The sequence below is a fragment of the Rattus rattus genome, chromosome 5 (assembly GCF_011064425.1).
Source record: "Rattus rattus isolate New Zealand chromosome 5, Rrattus_CSIRO_v1, whole genome shotgun sequence".
Classification (NCBI taxonomy): domain Eukaryota; kingdom Metazoa; phylum Chordata; class Mammalia; order Rodentia; family Muridae; genus Rattus; species Rattus rattus.
Genome location: NC_046158.1, coordinates 44,158,852 through 44,176,172, shown reverse-complemented (window position 1 = coordinate 44,176,172; position 17,321 = coordinate 44,158,852). Strand labels below are relative to the sequence as shown.

At 36.8% G+C, this 17,321-nt stretch overlaps 1 protein-coding gene across 1 annotated transcript in view; it reads left to right on the top strand.

Annotated features, from left to right (window-relative positions):
- The window catches only part of Scn7a (sodium voltage-gated channel alpha subunit 7), a 95,855-nt gene that overhangs the window by 21,919 nt on the left and 56,615 nt on the right, over positions 1-17,321 (top strand). The window contains exons 2-7 of the mRNA XM_032903420.1: positions 5,127-5,374; positions 10,147-10,265; positions 10,505-10,594; positions 12,224-12,352; positions 13,277-13,368; positions 14,067-14,273. Of these exons, the coding sequence (XP_032759311.1) occupies positions 5,141-5,374; positions 10,147-10,265; positions 10,505-10,594; positions 12,224-12,352; positions 13,277-13,368; positions 14,067-14,273 (871 nt within the window). The 5' untranslated portion in view covers positions 5,127-5,140. The remainder of the gene's footprint in view (positions 1-5,126; positions 5,375-10,146; positions 10,266-10,504; positions 10,595-12,223; positions 12,353-13,276; positions 13,369-14,066; positions 14,274-17,321) is intronic.

Sequence of the window (17,321 nt, the reverse complement as noted above, 5' to 3'; positions counted from 1 at the left end):
GTTGCTACCACCCACGTGGAGGCTCATATCATCTATAGCTCTATTTAAGGGATCCAAGCTCCTCTTATAACCATTTCAGGTATTATGTAACACATACACACATGTAGGCCAAACACTAACATGCATAAAATAAAACTAAATATGTCTTCTAAAATAACGTTTGTATGTATAAATAAAGAATAGGTTATCTAAGTGAACACTGGTGCTGCAGTCAATGGAAAGGCACACCTTCCCATGTCTAACAGAGTGGGTTAGCATCGGTAAATGGCAGAATTGATACCTGATATTACCAAATTGTGCCAAAGAGAGGAATGCAGATAAAGATGCTCTCAGGCAGTTGTGGAAATGGACAGTATTCAAGATCATCATGAAAAAATATCCCAAAATTGTGTCACATGAAGAGAGGTTCATGACACGGAGAAAAATGTCATGAGTAATTTTCTAGTCATGAATTTGTGTTATTTGGTTTTATTTATTTTGCATTTTCTTTTGTTTATGTTTTTAAATTTATTGTTTTATTTTTACTTTATGTGAACTGGTGTTTCATTGGCTTACATGTCTGTATGAAGTGTTGGGTCCGCTGGAGCTGGAGTTACAGACAGTTGTGAGCTGCAGTGTGGAATCTGGGAATTGATCCAGGGACCTCTAGAAACACATCCTCTGCTCTTAACTACTGAACCATACCTCTAGTTGCTTTATTGAACTTTTTAATTCCATTTTTTCATTCAATATATTCCAATTTCCTCACTTCCCACTTCTCCCAGATACTCTTTCCTTCCCCACCTCCCCAACTCTATACTCTCTCTTTCTAGAAAGCAAAAAATGGCTAAAATGTTAAAGGGTATTTGTCATAATTGTGAAAGAAAAAATAAATGAACAAACTTCCCTGTTGCATTTTTTTAATTTTATTTTTCTTGGATATTTTATGTATTTACATTTCAAATGTTATCCTCTTCCCCCCCCTTTCCAATACCCCTGCTTCTTTGAGGATGCTCCCACTCCCACCCACCCACTCCCTGTTGCTTTCATTGGTGAACTTTCCACACAAACATCCAAGAAAAGAAAGCATTTGAGAACTGTAGTTGGTAGATGCCGGTGTACAGAGAGTAACACAACTCCTGTGCACTCATCAAGACATTTGTATGACATAGGAGAAAGGCAGGATTTTAAGGGTATAGGAATTAAATATCCAATCAAATTCGACCTATATTCCTGGGGGGGGTATACCTCAGTGGAAAAGCATTTTCCAACTATGAGCACAGCTCTGGTTTTATCCCCGAACCACTAAAATGTAAGAATGGTAACAAGTAATGCAGGGCTTGAGTTAAAGTAAGTGATCCAAATCTAAACACAAGATGAATGGCATCCAGAATGATGGAAGAACATTAATAAAACAAAAGACCAGTTGATGGCTGCATGCTGTGCATACGAACTAATTAGATTTAAGCGTTACAAGATCTCATACACCACTGAAAGTTATCCATGGTAATAGAGAAGCAGGAATACCAATACAATTAAAAGAATTCTGTTAAGGACTAAATGAAATTCCAAAAGAGTATAATATTAAGTATAATAAAATTCTGAATGGCTTTTAGCTCTATAAAATTGAGACAGGATCTCCTCAAATGTACCTATTTAGTTTCAGGGGAGTATCTATATATTTATATCTTGATGTCAAAATTTGAGTTTAGAGACCATAATGTTATGTATGGTCCACAGAATCATTCATAATATTGTTACTTTTTTAAAATTTTGAATGAATTCTATTTAGTTGATATATAAGAAGGTAAAGTAAGAGAGTAAATATTAGCAACGGATGAATGAATGGATATATAATAGGAGAGAGAGACAGAGACAGACAGGCAGACAGACAGACAGACAGACAGACAGAGTGTGAGCATCATTATATGAAGTCAAATACAAAAACAGGAAACAGAAATCAATTGAAGAAGCCCTATTGAAGTTAATGGCTGGAGTACCAGACATATTTCCAGGAGGAGTAGTGTCTCACGTTAAACTTTCAAGGAAATGGAAAAATACCGACAGAGAGAAATCACCTCACAGAATGAGCTTGCAGAAACTGACTGTGGACTTTTGTGGGCCATGCAGGTGGGACACCAATATAACTAGAACTCACGGGATGCATCCTGCCAGTTACACAGTCATGATGAGTATGCCTTAGAGAGGCAGAGCTCTGAGGACTCTGTGTCCTGAGGACTCCATGCTGTCATAGAGTTTCACTCTGCTTGCTGCCCTCACATCACTTCCCTCATAATCTATGGGTTCTGTGAAAACTATAAGAGGGCTTCCAGCCCCTCAGAGAGCAGTGTCATTGGCAGTTACAATATTAATAATTGATCTTTTTCAAGCATTGCTGCTGGGGCAGATAATGATTCATCCACAATCCTCGGAAAGGACTTAGAAGTGTAGCTTGTTAGCAATGACAACCACCCTTAGAAAACATTTGGGGTTGAAAATTTCTAGTGAAGTTAGGTTAAGATGTTTTGCTAGAGGCTCTGATGTAGAAAATCTTAGAAAACAATTTGAGGTTCAAAGAGGCACGCTTTTAATAGTTGAGCTAGAGAAATTTTAAGGTCAGAACAATAACAATGGCAGACTGAATTGCACGGACTCATGTGACCATTGTACTAAAGCTGGGCTGGTGATCAAGGTGATAATTTCTTGTGCCCATTTTGGCCCCCGTTTTCCTGATATGAGTTAATAACAAAAATGAAAATGAGTAGATATGCACCTTGAAGATTTAACATAGAAATTACTGATTGTTATTTACATAAAAGTTTAGATTTGTGATTCTTTCAAGGTTTTTATTACTTTTTAAGATAAATACTAAGATAATTGAATCTGACTGCTTTATTAATTATTTTATTTATTTACATTCAAATGTTATCCCCCTTTCTGGTCCCCATACCCCTTCACCACTAAAAGGGTGTTTCCCCAGCCACTTACCCATACCCACCTCACCCTCTAGTATCCCCCTTCTCTGTGACATCAAGCCTCCACAGGACCAAGCACATACCCTCCCACTGACGCCGGACAAGACAGTCCTCTAGTAATATATAGTGGGGGGCATGGACCGGACCATGCATGTGCTTTGGTTGATGGCTTAGTCCCTGGGAATCAGGGTGGGGGCTCCATTTAGTTGATACTGTTGTTCTTCCTATGAGGTTGCAATCCCCTATAACTCTTTCACTCCTGTCCCTAACTTTTTCATTGGGGTCCCTAGGTTCAGTCCAGTGGTAAACATCTGCATCTTTCCCAGCCAGGTGCAGGTAGAGCCTCTCAGAGCACAGACATGGCAGCATCTGCAAGCACATGGCAGTATCAGCAATGCTGTTGGAGTTTGGTGCCTGTGCATGGAATGGATCCCAATTTGGGGTGGTCTCTGGATGGGTGTCTGGTCCATTTATTTTACCTGTATTTCCTTTAGAGGGGAACAATTCTGGGTCAAAAAGTTTGAGATAGGGGCCATGTCTATCTACTGGAGGTGGTGCCTTCAAGTTCCATCTCTTCACTATTGGGCATTTTGGCTGTCATCCCCATTGGGTCCTGGGAGTCTCCCACATGCCTGATGTCTAGAACTTTCTATTGACCCTCCCCCATTGCCCACCACACACTGCTGCATATTTCAAATCATTCTCCTGTCCCTCTGGGCTTCTCCCCATACGTAATCCTGCCTTTTGTTCCCCCTTCTGAGTGGGGTTAAAGCATCCACACTTGGGCCTTTCTTCTTGTTATCCTTCATATGAGTTGTACCATGGACATTCTGAACTTTTTGGCTAATATTCACTTATCAGTGAACACCTACCATGTCCCTTTGGGTCTAGTTTACCCCACTCAGCATGATATTTTTGAGTTCCATTCATTTGCCTGCAAGTCCCCAATTCTGTCTTTACAACTGCAAATTGCCACCTTCTTGTAAAGAGAAACTGGCTTAGAAAGTTACCTTGCTTGCTTAACTTTGTTACTCTATGAAAACTTGCTTAGTTACAGATATAAGTGGATTCTTGGGAATAACTGTTTTCTTTACCTGCAATAGTAAACTGTTTTTTATGTAAAGGTATTGGAGAACATACTGCTTTTTCATGATAATTTACTAAAAGCAAGATAAAATGTAATTGTTACTGTAATTTTTGTGTACTTCTTGAAAGATCTTGGTAGGCTACATAAACTGTGGGAGAAGAGATAGGGTTGTTGAAGCTTGCTCATTGGAGTGTTGCTCCACCCATCCATAAATGCATGTATGTTTATGTATGTAAAGTGGTTGGAGCTTTGCTCCATTCACCCAATGTGTGAATGTGTATATATATTTATATGTATATATGTTTATATGTATATATGTTTATATGTATATATGTTTATATGTATGTATGTATATGTATGTATATGTATGTATATATGTATGTATATATGTATGTATGTGTGTATGTATGTATATATGTATGTATGTGTATATGTATGTATGCAGCTGTAAGGATGTTGGAGCTTGTTGAACTTGGTTTCAGCCACCAAGTATATGTGTGTGTGTGTGTGTGTGTGTGTCTGTGTGTCTGTGTCTGTGTCTGTGTCTATGTGTGTATGATTCTTCTCCCTCTTTTTTTTTTGTCAGCCCCAGTTAATCAGGCTTTACTCCCACAGAGAAAAGTCTACTGAGTGATCCATCACCAAGCCTACACCCTCACCTTAGTTTACCCTGACCTTTTGAAGATGGCTTTCAACAGTGGAGATTGACGCAGTCTAGCTGGGGTGTTTCATTAACCTGTATGTTCAAGGATCAGCTTTTGATGGCTTAATTTCATGCTTCACTTCCTCATTGCCAATATTTTTATAAAACGCAATTTTATAAAAGTAGTCTTTATTGTAAAAAATTCAAGGACAAAACATTTTCACTCCTGGGCAGTTTTTCTGTTCCCTTCCATCATTGTCATGAGCAGCTCATCCCCAGAAAGGGGACCGTGGAGCATACTTTAAGGTAATTGTTCTTAAGTCTGGAAAGGCAGGGGAGAGCCCCACTTCCAGAGCTTTTTATGGGTTCAAAGAGCATGTGACAATGTACTGATATAATGACTTTACACATGACCAAATTTTATATATTTACTTTTTCATAGGTACAAAATTGAAAATGTTGACTTCGCCAGAGCCGAAGGGCCTTGTCCCATTCACGGCAGAGTCACTTGAACTTATAAAAAATCACATTGCTAAAAAATGCAACGAAGAGCATGAAGAAGAAGATTTAAAACTAAGCCGGGATTTAGAAGCAGGCAAAAAACTTCCATTTGCCTATGGAACCCTTCCTCAAGGAACCGTGTCAGAGCCCTTGGAAGATGTGGATCCATACTACTATGTTAAGAGAAATGTAAGTATTAACCATTATTATTGAAGCTATATTCTAATTCATTTATTTTCAGCCACTTGAAATATAATTGAGAAAAGACTTAAGGAAAATTAATAGAGAAGGCATTCCCTCACAATGAATGAATTTTATGTGGGGTCAACATATTCAAGGTAGGTAATAAATCTGATAAAATATGTGAGTAATATGTTATGGTTAATGATATATATATGTGTTATATACACTATCTTTTTATGATTATCAATTTTTAAATAATCGTGAAATATTTACAATATGGACAGAAATTTCAAACACCTTGATAATTTTCTAGTCATAATAATGCATTTATTTTCATTCATTCATAAATTCACAAATTCAAACCTACCTAATTTCCAGAAAGACTTGAAAGACCTACAAATTATGTATACATAGACACATACACACACACACACACACACACACACACACACACACACACACAAGCATACACTCCCAGAACAACTACAAAATGCTAAGTATGAGAATGATTTTTGTTAGAAAATAGAGAAATGTGAATTGATGGAGCTAGAAGAGTTTTTATTTCAAAAGTACAATTTTCGGGCTAGAGACATGTCTCAGTGGTTCAGAGCACTGATTGCTCTTCTGGAGGTCACGAGTTTGATTCCCAGCCCCTGCACACAGCAGTTTACAACCTTTTTGCAACTCTATATCCAGAAGCTTTGGCCTCATTTGGTCACCCTGGGCTCTTGGAGCACACATAGTTAATAGATATACCTGAAGTGAAAACATCTTTATACATGAAATAAAGTAAACTTTTAGTTACAGCTTTCAGATTACTTAGAACTTTAATAAAGTCAATGTAGAACATTTTATGGACACATGGAAAGACAACAGACAAGATAGATTCTGCAAGGGGGCATAGAAAGGGCAGTGCTGTTACTGGAAAGTCAGTGATGTTGTCAACCCTGGCACAGATGAGAGTGGAGATGTCAACATGGACGTACTGTAGTGGTCACGGACATATGGAGTGAATGTGGCAGGTCAATAAAACTAAGCCATCTTTTTTAATTAGAAGAGAAGGAATCAATAGAGAAAATGGAAGAGAACATGAAAGAGAAGGAGAAACAGTAGGTAGAGAAGAGGAAAAGAAGAAAAGAGATGAGGGAGAAGAGAAAGGGGTGAATGGGGAGAGAAGGGAGGAGAGATAGAAATGGAGAGAGGGGAGGAAGGCAGGGTTTGTATGGTACGGTTAATTAACTTACTGTATGTACTGATAGTCCTTAGTATGAATGGCTTTGGTGGAAATACGATGATTGCCTTCTTCTAATTATCTATTTTTAAATAATCATAAAACACTTACACTATGAGAGAGAAAGAGAGGGGGGAGGGAAACAAGAAAAAAGGAAATAGAGAGGATGGAGAGAGCCCTGCAATTCAGTGTCTTATATCAGGAAAAAATAACAATGAGATATAACTGATGGATAATGCAAACATTAAAGAGTGAAGTTACATTGACAAAATGGTAATAAATTTTGATAAATTGGGGAATATGAGGATTATCTACTAGCATGGAATTGATATCCAAATATCATATTCACTGATGTTATCTAATGGGGAGCACACAGTGAATGAAAATGTCTGCAGAAAAAGTTATGTACATTGCATAGTTGCTCCTCTAATACTGTCGTGGTGAGTCCCCCTTGAACTACTGTGAGAACACTTTAGTTAAAATGAAAGTTAGGTCCTCCTTTGGATTGTTCCAGCACTCACTTTGTGGTGTTCTTGAGTTGTAACAGTTGATAATGGGCAGCAACCTTAGGATTGCCTGTTACTGTTGCAGCCGTCTGCTTAATGAGCAATGTGTGCAGGCATGCTAAGCATGGGATGCTGCCATTGAAGATGGGAATCAAAGGTCTTAAAAAGAGAAACAAATGCTTTGTGATAGGTCCTATGTCTAACAGTAGTTGGCCAACACACACACACACACACACACACACACACACACACACACACACACAAAAGAGAGAGAGAGAGAGAGAGAGAGAGAGAGAGAGAGAGAGAGAGTGATTTTGATTCCTTTGTCTGGGTGTCATGTTTGGAGACAGAGTCTGCCTGGATAGCATTGGCTGTTCTGGAACTCACTCTGTGGTCATGGCTGGCCTTGTAGTCATAGATCTGCTTGCCTGTGCCTTCTGAGTTCTGGGATTAAAGTTGTGAGCCCCCACTACCAGGCTTTTTTTTTTTTATATTTTTTTTATTAGCTTGTTTCTTATGGTTTGGTTTTCTTTCCTTTTAAGTGTTCCCTCCCCACCCTCCCCCCATGTGTGTGTGTGTGTGTGTGTGTGTGTTTTATATTTTTTGTTGTTTGTGTGTGTTTGTGTGTGTGTGTGTTGTTTGTGTGTGTGGTTGTTTGTTTTGTTTTGTTTTGTTTTGTTTTTTGCTGTCATGTTGTTTTGGTTGTTTTAAGAAAGTCAATGAACCTGAAATTGAGTGATAGGGATGTGGGGAGTATCCAGGAGGAGTTGGGACAGGGCAAAGAATAGTATCAAAACCTGTTATATGAAAAAAATAAATACAATATGAAACAATTCTAAAAACTCAAAATAAAACAAGATTCTGAGTGATTTAGGCTACTAGCTTCTATGAGGCCCCTAGGTTGAAACCTAGGTTGCCCCTAGGGCAACCTCATGAACTCTGAAGCCTGCCAGGGTGACCTCATGAACTCTGAAGCCTGCCAGGGTGGCCTCATGAACTCTGAAGCCTGCCAGGGTGGCCTCATGAACTCTGAAGACTGCCAGGGTGACCTCATACACTCTAAAGCCTGAAAGGGTGACCTCGTGGACTCAGTGCTGCTCTCAGTAACATCACATTATCTAACTATCTGGGTTGTATTTAGCTTACTCTCTTCCACACAGGATAGAGATAAATAATCATAAAATTAAGAAAACAACCTCAGCACATGGAATCAGGAGTTAACCTGAAAGTACGGCATCCCTTCACAATGACACACACATATGTTGAACTTTCCATGGAGTTTGCAATTATTTTGGAAGCTACCATGGAAAGTAGAATTTACATAATCAGATATATAATTTGTTTCTATTTAGTTTATTTAAGGGGGATTGTAGAATAAGTACAAGAACTGAACAAAGTCCCATAGCAGTTACATGTTGAACTATACTTATTTAAGAATTGAGACCCAGAACTTATTCCAGTTAGAGCTGACATGCATGGAGAAGTGTTAGCAGTTGTAAACTCTTATAATTTCTTTTTAATATGCACCTGCCAATATAAAGAGCAAAAAGTCATATCCCCTATATTATTATCAGATTGTATAGTAGACAATATCATCTATAGTTTCATATATAAGATTACTTTTAAACAAGGCCTTCTGGGAAGGCCTATAATTCTAGAATGATTCAAGTCCTCTATGGTCTAACTGTGAGTTCAAGGCCAGCCTTTACAATTTAATGAGATACATTTTCAAAAGAAGGAAGAATCAAAGAGCCTTGGAATAAATAGTCAAAGAGAGTTTGCCTAGCACACGTGAGGCCCTTGACTTAATCCCTGTTAGAGAGGAAAAAAAATAACTCATAACTTTTTCTTTATAACAATATAGTTATCTTACTATATACTATGTTATGTTATAAAATATGGCATTTTATCTCGTAGTTTTCAGAATATTTACTACATATAAAAATTGTTCAGTGTTAACTGGATGAAACCCAGGGTTTGTTGAAGGCTGAGCAAACACTGTCTCCAAGTTACATCATCAGACAGTACGTGTTAATGCACATCCCACATTAATACTTTCTCTGGAGGGAAATATACAGTGAACATATATACTTTCAATGACCATGTGTAATATATATCATATATATTATTGTAATGTTCATTTATATACACAAATCTAAAAGTTTGCACACATGCATGTACATAAGCCCACATGTACATATGTATAAATTAACCCATCCACCTACATATATACAAACAATTTCTGTTTTAGAATATTTATGTCTTTTACTATATTTATCAAGAATTAATGCTTGAGTATCCAAAATCCCTGTTTTATATTATATAAATTACTATTTTTAGATAGGTTCACATAAATAATATTAAATAAGTTAAGTTTTTACAAACATTAATTTTTTATTTACCTTTTAATTGTTTTATTTCTAATAAAATTTTATTTAAAATAGGATTACATCAAATATCCTCTTTTTTCCTCCCCTTCAGTCCCTCCCTCATAAATAATGTAAATGATTGATAGGAGATTTCAAAACATCTGACTTTTGCTTTTACAACTCTTCATTGATTTTTTTCTGATATAAAATTAAAATTTTCACAATCACTAAGTTATGAGATAAAGCCCTTGTGATTTCTTTAAGTGCAAATCCACACAACATCTGGAGAGTTTCTATTACATTAATTTAAGGTGTGACCTTACTGCAAATGACTTCCTTAAGTATACAATCAGGAAAAAAAGAAGGCTATGAGCTATCAGGTAAGTCTAAATACAAATGAAAACTGGGAAAACCACTCCTTTTGCTTTAAATACAATTAAATATCCAAGCCAATGAAAGTGGGACAGAGTTTCAAACTGGTGAGCATTGGTAATGTGTTGCTTCAGTTCTCCATTCTTAGTTAACTGTATCTACCGTGTTGTTTCAGTTCTCCATTCCTAGTTGACTGTATCTACTGTGTTGCTTCAGTTCTCCATTCCTAGTTGACTGTATCTACTGTGTTGCTTCAGTTCTCCATTCCTAGTTGACTGTATCTACTGTGGTTTCTTACAGACTTTCATGGTCTTAAACAGAAACAGAGTCATCTTCAGGTTCAATGCGGTTTCCATCCTCTGCACGTTGTCTCCTTTAAGCTCTCTCAGAAGAGCTGTTATCAAGGTTTTGGTGCATCCATATCCTTTCGAAGGCTGTGTTTCGGCATGCTAAAAATAAGTCTAGACATTGTGTTATTCAACCCCTGTTGTAATAATAATTAACAAATGTTAATCCTTATTTTTTAATTAGAATGACATGTATTTTCAATATTTACAAAATAATTTTGTCACTTGAATCTACAAATGCAATTGTATAAACAGATCTGATGTGAAATCTGATGTGATTCCTTATCCATTATTCCTTGACCATGGCTTACCCTTTTTCGCCTGCTGATTTTAATTAGTGTTCTCACCGACAGCATACTTATGTGCATGAGTAATCTACCAGAATGGATATTGACAGTAGAGTAAGTTACTTAGTTTTGCTATATATCATAGAGTCTATGATTATATTTTAGCTTTAACATTTTTAATATTTATTGTGTTACATTAAATTACAAAGTATGTTATGGATAAAAACACAAGACTATTTTACTTTTTAAAATTTTAAATGTTTCAAAAATGTATAAAGACAAGAGGTTTGTTTCACTCACCATATGAAGGTTCAAGAGCATGGTGCCTAGGCTGTTCGGTTTCAAGGACAATTAGGTCCTAAGCTCCAGCCTGTGCAAATAGCAGACGCTCTTTTAGAAGCAGCCATTCTTATCTTGATTCCATAAAACTATGAATGATATGAACCCCACCTCAGATTTTCTATTACTCTTGTGAGTCCCGTGGAAACTGGTGGACAAGTGTCCCAGTGCCACAAGGACCTTCAAATAGTCTCCACTCCTAGGGTTCCATAAACTTTTGCATCACCATGGTTGGGATCAAGTTCCCAATATGTGGACATATCGTAGACATATGAAGAATCCACATCTTATTTCTATACTGTATATACTGGTAAATTTGTAGGACATCATGATATGATCATTGTGACTGAATTTTTAAATAAAAAACATAAATATATATCGATTTGGGGATATTTTACTGTTTCATTTTTCTTACTAAATTCCTGTTAGTGTTATTTTATTTGGTCCACGTTCTTGCTGTATGTCATGTATTTGCCTTTGATTCCTGTTGCAGACTCTTGAATCTGGGAATTATGACTTCATATTGCCAATTTAAATATCTACAGTTCTATACAGACTGGGGGTTTAATTGTATCAGTTAATTATATTCATTGGAACATTTAGGTCTTTTGCTCTATGTATATGCCATGGATTCTTGTGCATGAGGCTTTCTTTCTTACTCAAAGTTTTATTTATTTATTTCCATTCATTAATATATTGTCAGTTTTATACTTTTCACTGTTCATGGAAGTCTAAAACATCTGTTTTTTACTAGACTAATGGAACAGTACATTAGGGTTTTTTTTGTTGGTGGTGGTTTTTGTTTTGTTTTTTATAGTTTTTTTTTTGTTGTTGTTGGTTTTTTTTTCTTATTTGTTTGCTTTTGGAAAATAAAGTTCCTAGACAATAACTTTGAGCATTAACACTGTTCTTGAAACTATGTGATTTTGCAAGGTAGCTATGATAGTGACTCATCAAAAAATTCCTTGCGTTTGTGAGTGTGTGTGAGTGTGTATTTGTCTGCCTGTCTGTCTTTGCACACATTTTATTACATTGGGGTTTAAAACTACCAAATTAGTTATGGTAAAATCACCATTTGAAGTATATTTGATATAATTTATTTATTATAAAAATGTATATATAACCCCTGAGACAGAACTACTAGGAAGAAGTAATTCATCAAATCTAGTAGACAGTGCCTACACAGGCATCACCGAAGTGCTCCAGCAGCTCTTTGCTAAGTCTCTAACGAAACAGCCTATTTGATTATTGTCTGATTGATTGTTTCCATCCCACCAAGCATGTCAGATTTTACTTTCAGAAAACTTATGTTCCATAGTTGATGACTAGCAGAGACATATCATTTCAGAGTTGGCAATATGCTACCTTCAACAGTTAATATCTGTGTGATTTTTTTCTCTGCAGGAATACTTTGCTTGGGATTTACACATTCGAAATACTTGTAAAAGTCATTGCAAGAGGTATCTGGGCAGGGTCATTTTCCTTCCTTGGAGATCTTTGGAACTGGCTTGATTTCATTGTAACTTTGTTTGAGTAAGTAAACTTTCAAGTTGTACACATCTTAATGATTTCAGTTATCGTGTGTCCTTCACGCAGTTGTCTCTGGGTGGTCATTATAAATGAAAGGAAAGAGTGGTTTGCTGTCTTGTAGAAAAGTGAAATCTCTCAGCAGCTCACACTGTAAGTGGTTTTTATAAACAGTGATAGCAATGTCTACCACATGGTAAGAATAAAATGAAATGGTGGTATTATAATTATTGTCATTACTATTATTATTTTAGTTTTCACTGCTGCCATTAGTGCATAGTTTGACTGAAAATGAACCTCTATTGTGTGCATGCACACATCTATGAAGTCTGAATGCATTGTTCCATTAAATACCTACACAATTCCTTGGAATAAGGAAATATCCTCTACTCTTGAGCTAGGGTAATTATGGCCCAGTATATTAACCACAAGTCCCGTCACACAGCTAGGAAACAGTGGGTATTATTTCTATGTTGGCCCTGTGGCCTCAGAGAAGACGCACTTACACAGTACACACACTGTCTTTTTCTTTCCTTGCTGTTTACCATCAGCTTTCTCAGCATAAGAAGATTAAACACTTAAGATTATTCATATTCCTATTTTTTTAAAAAAAAAATCAGCTAGCAGTTTTTCTTCTTTTCAGTGTCATTTTATTTGTGATAAGGTAACATTTTATGAACACACTGTAGTTTGTTGTTTCACTGGAATTTAGCATGGAGTAAAAGCATTATAAACTCAAAAGTTTGACTGTGTGAACTATTAAACATAGATCTACCTTGTCCAGAGCAAATTTGTCTGTCAATCAACAACAAACCTATTTCAAGAGTGGAATCATGGGAGCAAAAGGCATACTTAGAAATATAATTTTATAGTACTTTTTAAAGATCATGGGCTCAATGACTTCAAAATAACTGTCCTTTACCCACACAGGCTTATCACAAGGTCTTCACCTCTAAGCTCCCTTCCAATGTTTAAAACTATAAGAACCTTGCGAATTTTGAAGATCATTCCTTTGAACCATGGTAAGAAACACTTTGGGGTTTATTTCCTCCACGGTGTATTTTTCTGTGTTTGTGGAGTCACTTGAACCGTCTTAGTATTGCTTAGAGAAAAGAGGTTAAATTGAACAACATCTCCACTTCTCCAGCTTTCCAAAAGTTACCTAAATCTTAAATCTATTTGTCAACAAAGAAAGTCAAGAAAAAATAAATACATTCAACTGTTGTTAGATGGTGTTGTTTGCAATACAAATATATATATATGTACATATATATGTATATATATATCAGTCATGCTTTCATTTTTCAGTTATCCTTCCTATTTTGAAAAGAACTTATATTCTATAAACTCCATGGAAAACAGAGACGGATTCTAATATGCTTCTTTTGCCTCAGTTTCCCCTCATTTCACCAAGAAACCAGTTTAAATGATTGAACCTAGCCTAATATAATTATCAGCACATTGGTGTCAGAAACTCAAACACACAACCACTTAAAACAATGTTTCTGACTTATCTCGTTAAGGAGCATCACAGAACCCTCTAGCAGTGACTTGGGCTCTTAGTATTTGTTAGACCCAGGCAGTAGAACTTAGAATGAAGGGCAGCTTCGTTGACCTCAGAGGGACAGGCATTGGCCACAGGAGAGGTTTTCTGAAACTGCTTGGTTAGAAATAAGTTTTTCTTCTTAAGTTAAGAACAGGTGTCCTTTTTTTTTTCCAGGCCTGCAGTCTATTGTGGTGACGCTGGTCCAGTGTTTGAAGAAACTACTTGGGGCCATCGTCCTAGCTCTGTTTTTTCTGACTGTGTCTTCGCTACTCGGGATGGGTCTCTTCATGGGCAACCTGAAGCACAAATGTGTGCGATGGCCCCAGGAAGATGGAAATGATGTGCTGTACAACGGAACTGGAAGCCAGTACCATATTCTAGGTTAGACTCCCTCCACCTAATGACACAGAGCCTTGAGAGACGTCAACACGCCGTTTCTGCGCAGGCTATAAATCCCGTAACTACACTCAAGGACTAATTTGAATCTGTTTTTCATTTTTTAATCAAAATAACAAATTTCCCAATTTTCAGACAGTTAATGAGAACATAAGTTTTATAAAACCAGGTAAAATCCAATTTTTAAATTTATTTCAGAGAGATTAAAGTTCACTGTTTTGTTTTTTTTTGCCATTCTTAAATTATTATGTATTTAGGTGTAAACTTTTATTAAAACTTAAAGAAGTTTTATGTAAAACTTCTTTTATTTTATCTGTTATAGTGTTTGAGATTACTCTAGAAGTCAAATAGTCACCTTCATATGGAAACAAAGTCGTTAGATTTTGGTTACTGTTGTACTTTTAAGACATTTTGTATGTCAACCTTTTAAAGAAAGGAAAACATTTTGAAACATAAAGCAGTAAATAACACTGTAGTTTTAGAAATCAGAAAATAGACTTACCATAATTTTTCAGAGGAGACATAACAATGACTGTGCTGCCTTCAGCAACAGAATTAGATGATGCTTCTAGGTTTCATCACTGCTAGTCAGGGGAGCTGGGATTCTACCTAAGCTAAGATTATCCTAAGATCATACATCTTTTAACCAGCAATGAACTCATACTGCACTCTTCTCTCCTGTTAGTCCCCTGTTGACAATATTTGGGGATGTGTGTATGTTTGTCCATTAAAAACACTTAATCTTTTAAACTTATGCATCTTTTTATGTTAATCTCACTCATATCTCATGCTTCCCCCACACTAGCATAAATCATAACAACTAGGCTCCGTGGCCAACGACATAGTAGGATCACGCTGCGATGTGAACTGTAAGCACAAGAACACAGTGCATGCTTCATGTCTTCTGGGTTTACAACACCAACACCAAATTTAGGACAGAAGATCAGGGAAGTGCACATTGATTCCTGATCTTTGCTGAAACCCCCAGTGGTCTTCTCAATGTAATAACTAAAATCTACTGATCATTTAAGGCAAACAAATACTGCTACCTTACTGGTTATTGTAAAAAATAGGGAAGCAAACCAACCAGCCAGAACTTTGGTTCTTCTCATCATTGTTTTTTTATTTTTTTAATTTCAAAAAGTATTTTTATTTTTACAATTATAATTACATAATTTATCTCTTCCTTTTTCTCCCTCTACACCCTCCATATAACCATTTCTTCTCTTTTCCAAATTCAGTTTCCCTCATTAATTGTTGTTATATACCTATATGTATATGTATATACATATGTATCCCTAAATGCATAAGCACAACCTGCTCAGTGTGTATAATGTTACTTGTACGCATGTTTTCAGGGCTGTTTTGGACAATCATGCTTTTCCTTGGGGAAGACTATTTCTACAGCTCGGCATTCCTCAGTTGCCTATAGTTCTTTGTGTAGTGTGTTGAGACCTCATGGGCTTTTCCTAGCAGTTTAGACATTCTTTTTTTTTTAAATTTTTTATTAGATATATTTCTTTACATACATTTCAAATGTTATTTCCCTTCCCGGTTTCCTGTCCATATAGCCCCCATCACCTCCCCTCCCCTCCCCCCAGATTAGACATTCTTAAAAATGAAAAGATTGAGACCTTGGAAGACAGCGCAGTCTTTAAGTGACTTGTGGGTGCGAGGATCTGAGATTAATCCCCAGGAGCCTCTTTAAACAAAGATGGGTGTGGTAGTGTGTGCTTGATGACTCTCTGCCACCCGCCATTCTTCCCCTTCTCATCCCCTGCTCCTTATGTGCCTTCATTTGTACGTGTGAATAGTTATCATTGTTTATTTGTTTGTTTATACTTGGTCTTGTGTCACAGGCTGGCCTTGAACTCACATACTTGAAGATGACCATGGAATCTCATCCTCCTGCCTTTACCTCCTGAGCGCCGGAGTTAAAGGCGTACGCCAGCCACTCTGCTGATGTGGTGCTGGGGGGGGGGGTGAATCCAGGACTTTGTGCTCGCCCTGCAGGTTCTCTACCAGATAAGCTTCATCCTCACCCACCCCACCCCTTTCACCGTGACATCACAGCATCACAAGGAGGTCAGGTTCCCAGCTCGCAGTCCTCTGGAGGATGCCCAACACCTCTCAGAGCACATGACAAATACGGACCCATAACTGTGTCTACTCTGTCTGCTACTGCAAGGCCATTTTCATCACACACCACCTCCACTTGGCTTACTGCTAGCCCCACAGAATTATGATCGTTTTGTACATAACCGTTCCTCTTTCCATCATTGTTAGACCACTATATTGTAATTTAAAAAAACCTTTCTTAGTGCCATAACGCCTGTCAATCTTTTCCATTTCATCAGTGACATATTAAGAAATACAGGAAATATTATATATATATGTATATGAAATATTTTAACCCAATTGTCATTCATAGTTCTTTCATGTCAAAGAATTCTTAGAATCACCCAGTGTAATTGACGTTAAATTTAATTTAATTTAAATTTGATTGTCATTAAATAATAAAAAAAAAAAACCCTCAGCCAATAATACCTCATCTTTCTGACTTAAATGGTCTACAGTTATTGTAGGGAGCTTGTTAAATTAACATTATGTTAAATTGGAGTAAAGTATACTTATTTAGTACACACACACACACACACACACACACACACACACACACACACACACCTTTTTCCCCCTATAGTTTGGATTCTGAGATTTGAATCTGGAACAGATGATGCAATGTTCCTAAACCTGCATATTCCTGGTTAAAGTACCTAATATCTACAACCATAATTTTTTAACTTATGAACAGCAGTTTAGCATGTGCTGACAAATTATATAGACTATGAAGAAATTAGCAAAATTCGCCGTTGCAATTAGCATGTCACTGGCACTAGGTACTTAGTGCAGAAAGGCTGGCTCAAGTTAGGAAGAGGCCAAGGATTCTGGTCTCAGTTCAGGGATATCATCAGGAACAAACCTTGGAAAAGCAGTCCTCAGCTTGCTAAGTAATCTTGGGTATTTTCCTTCAGC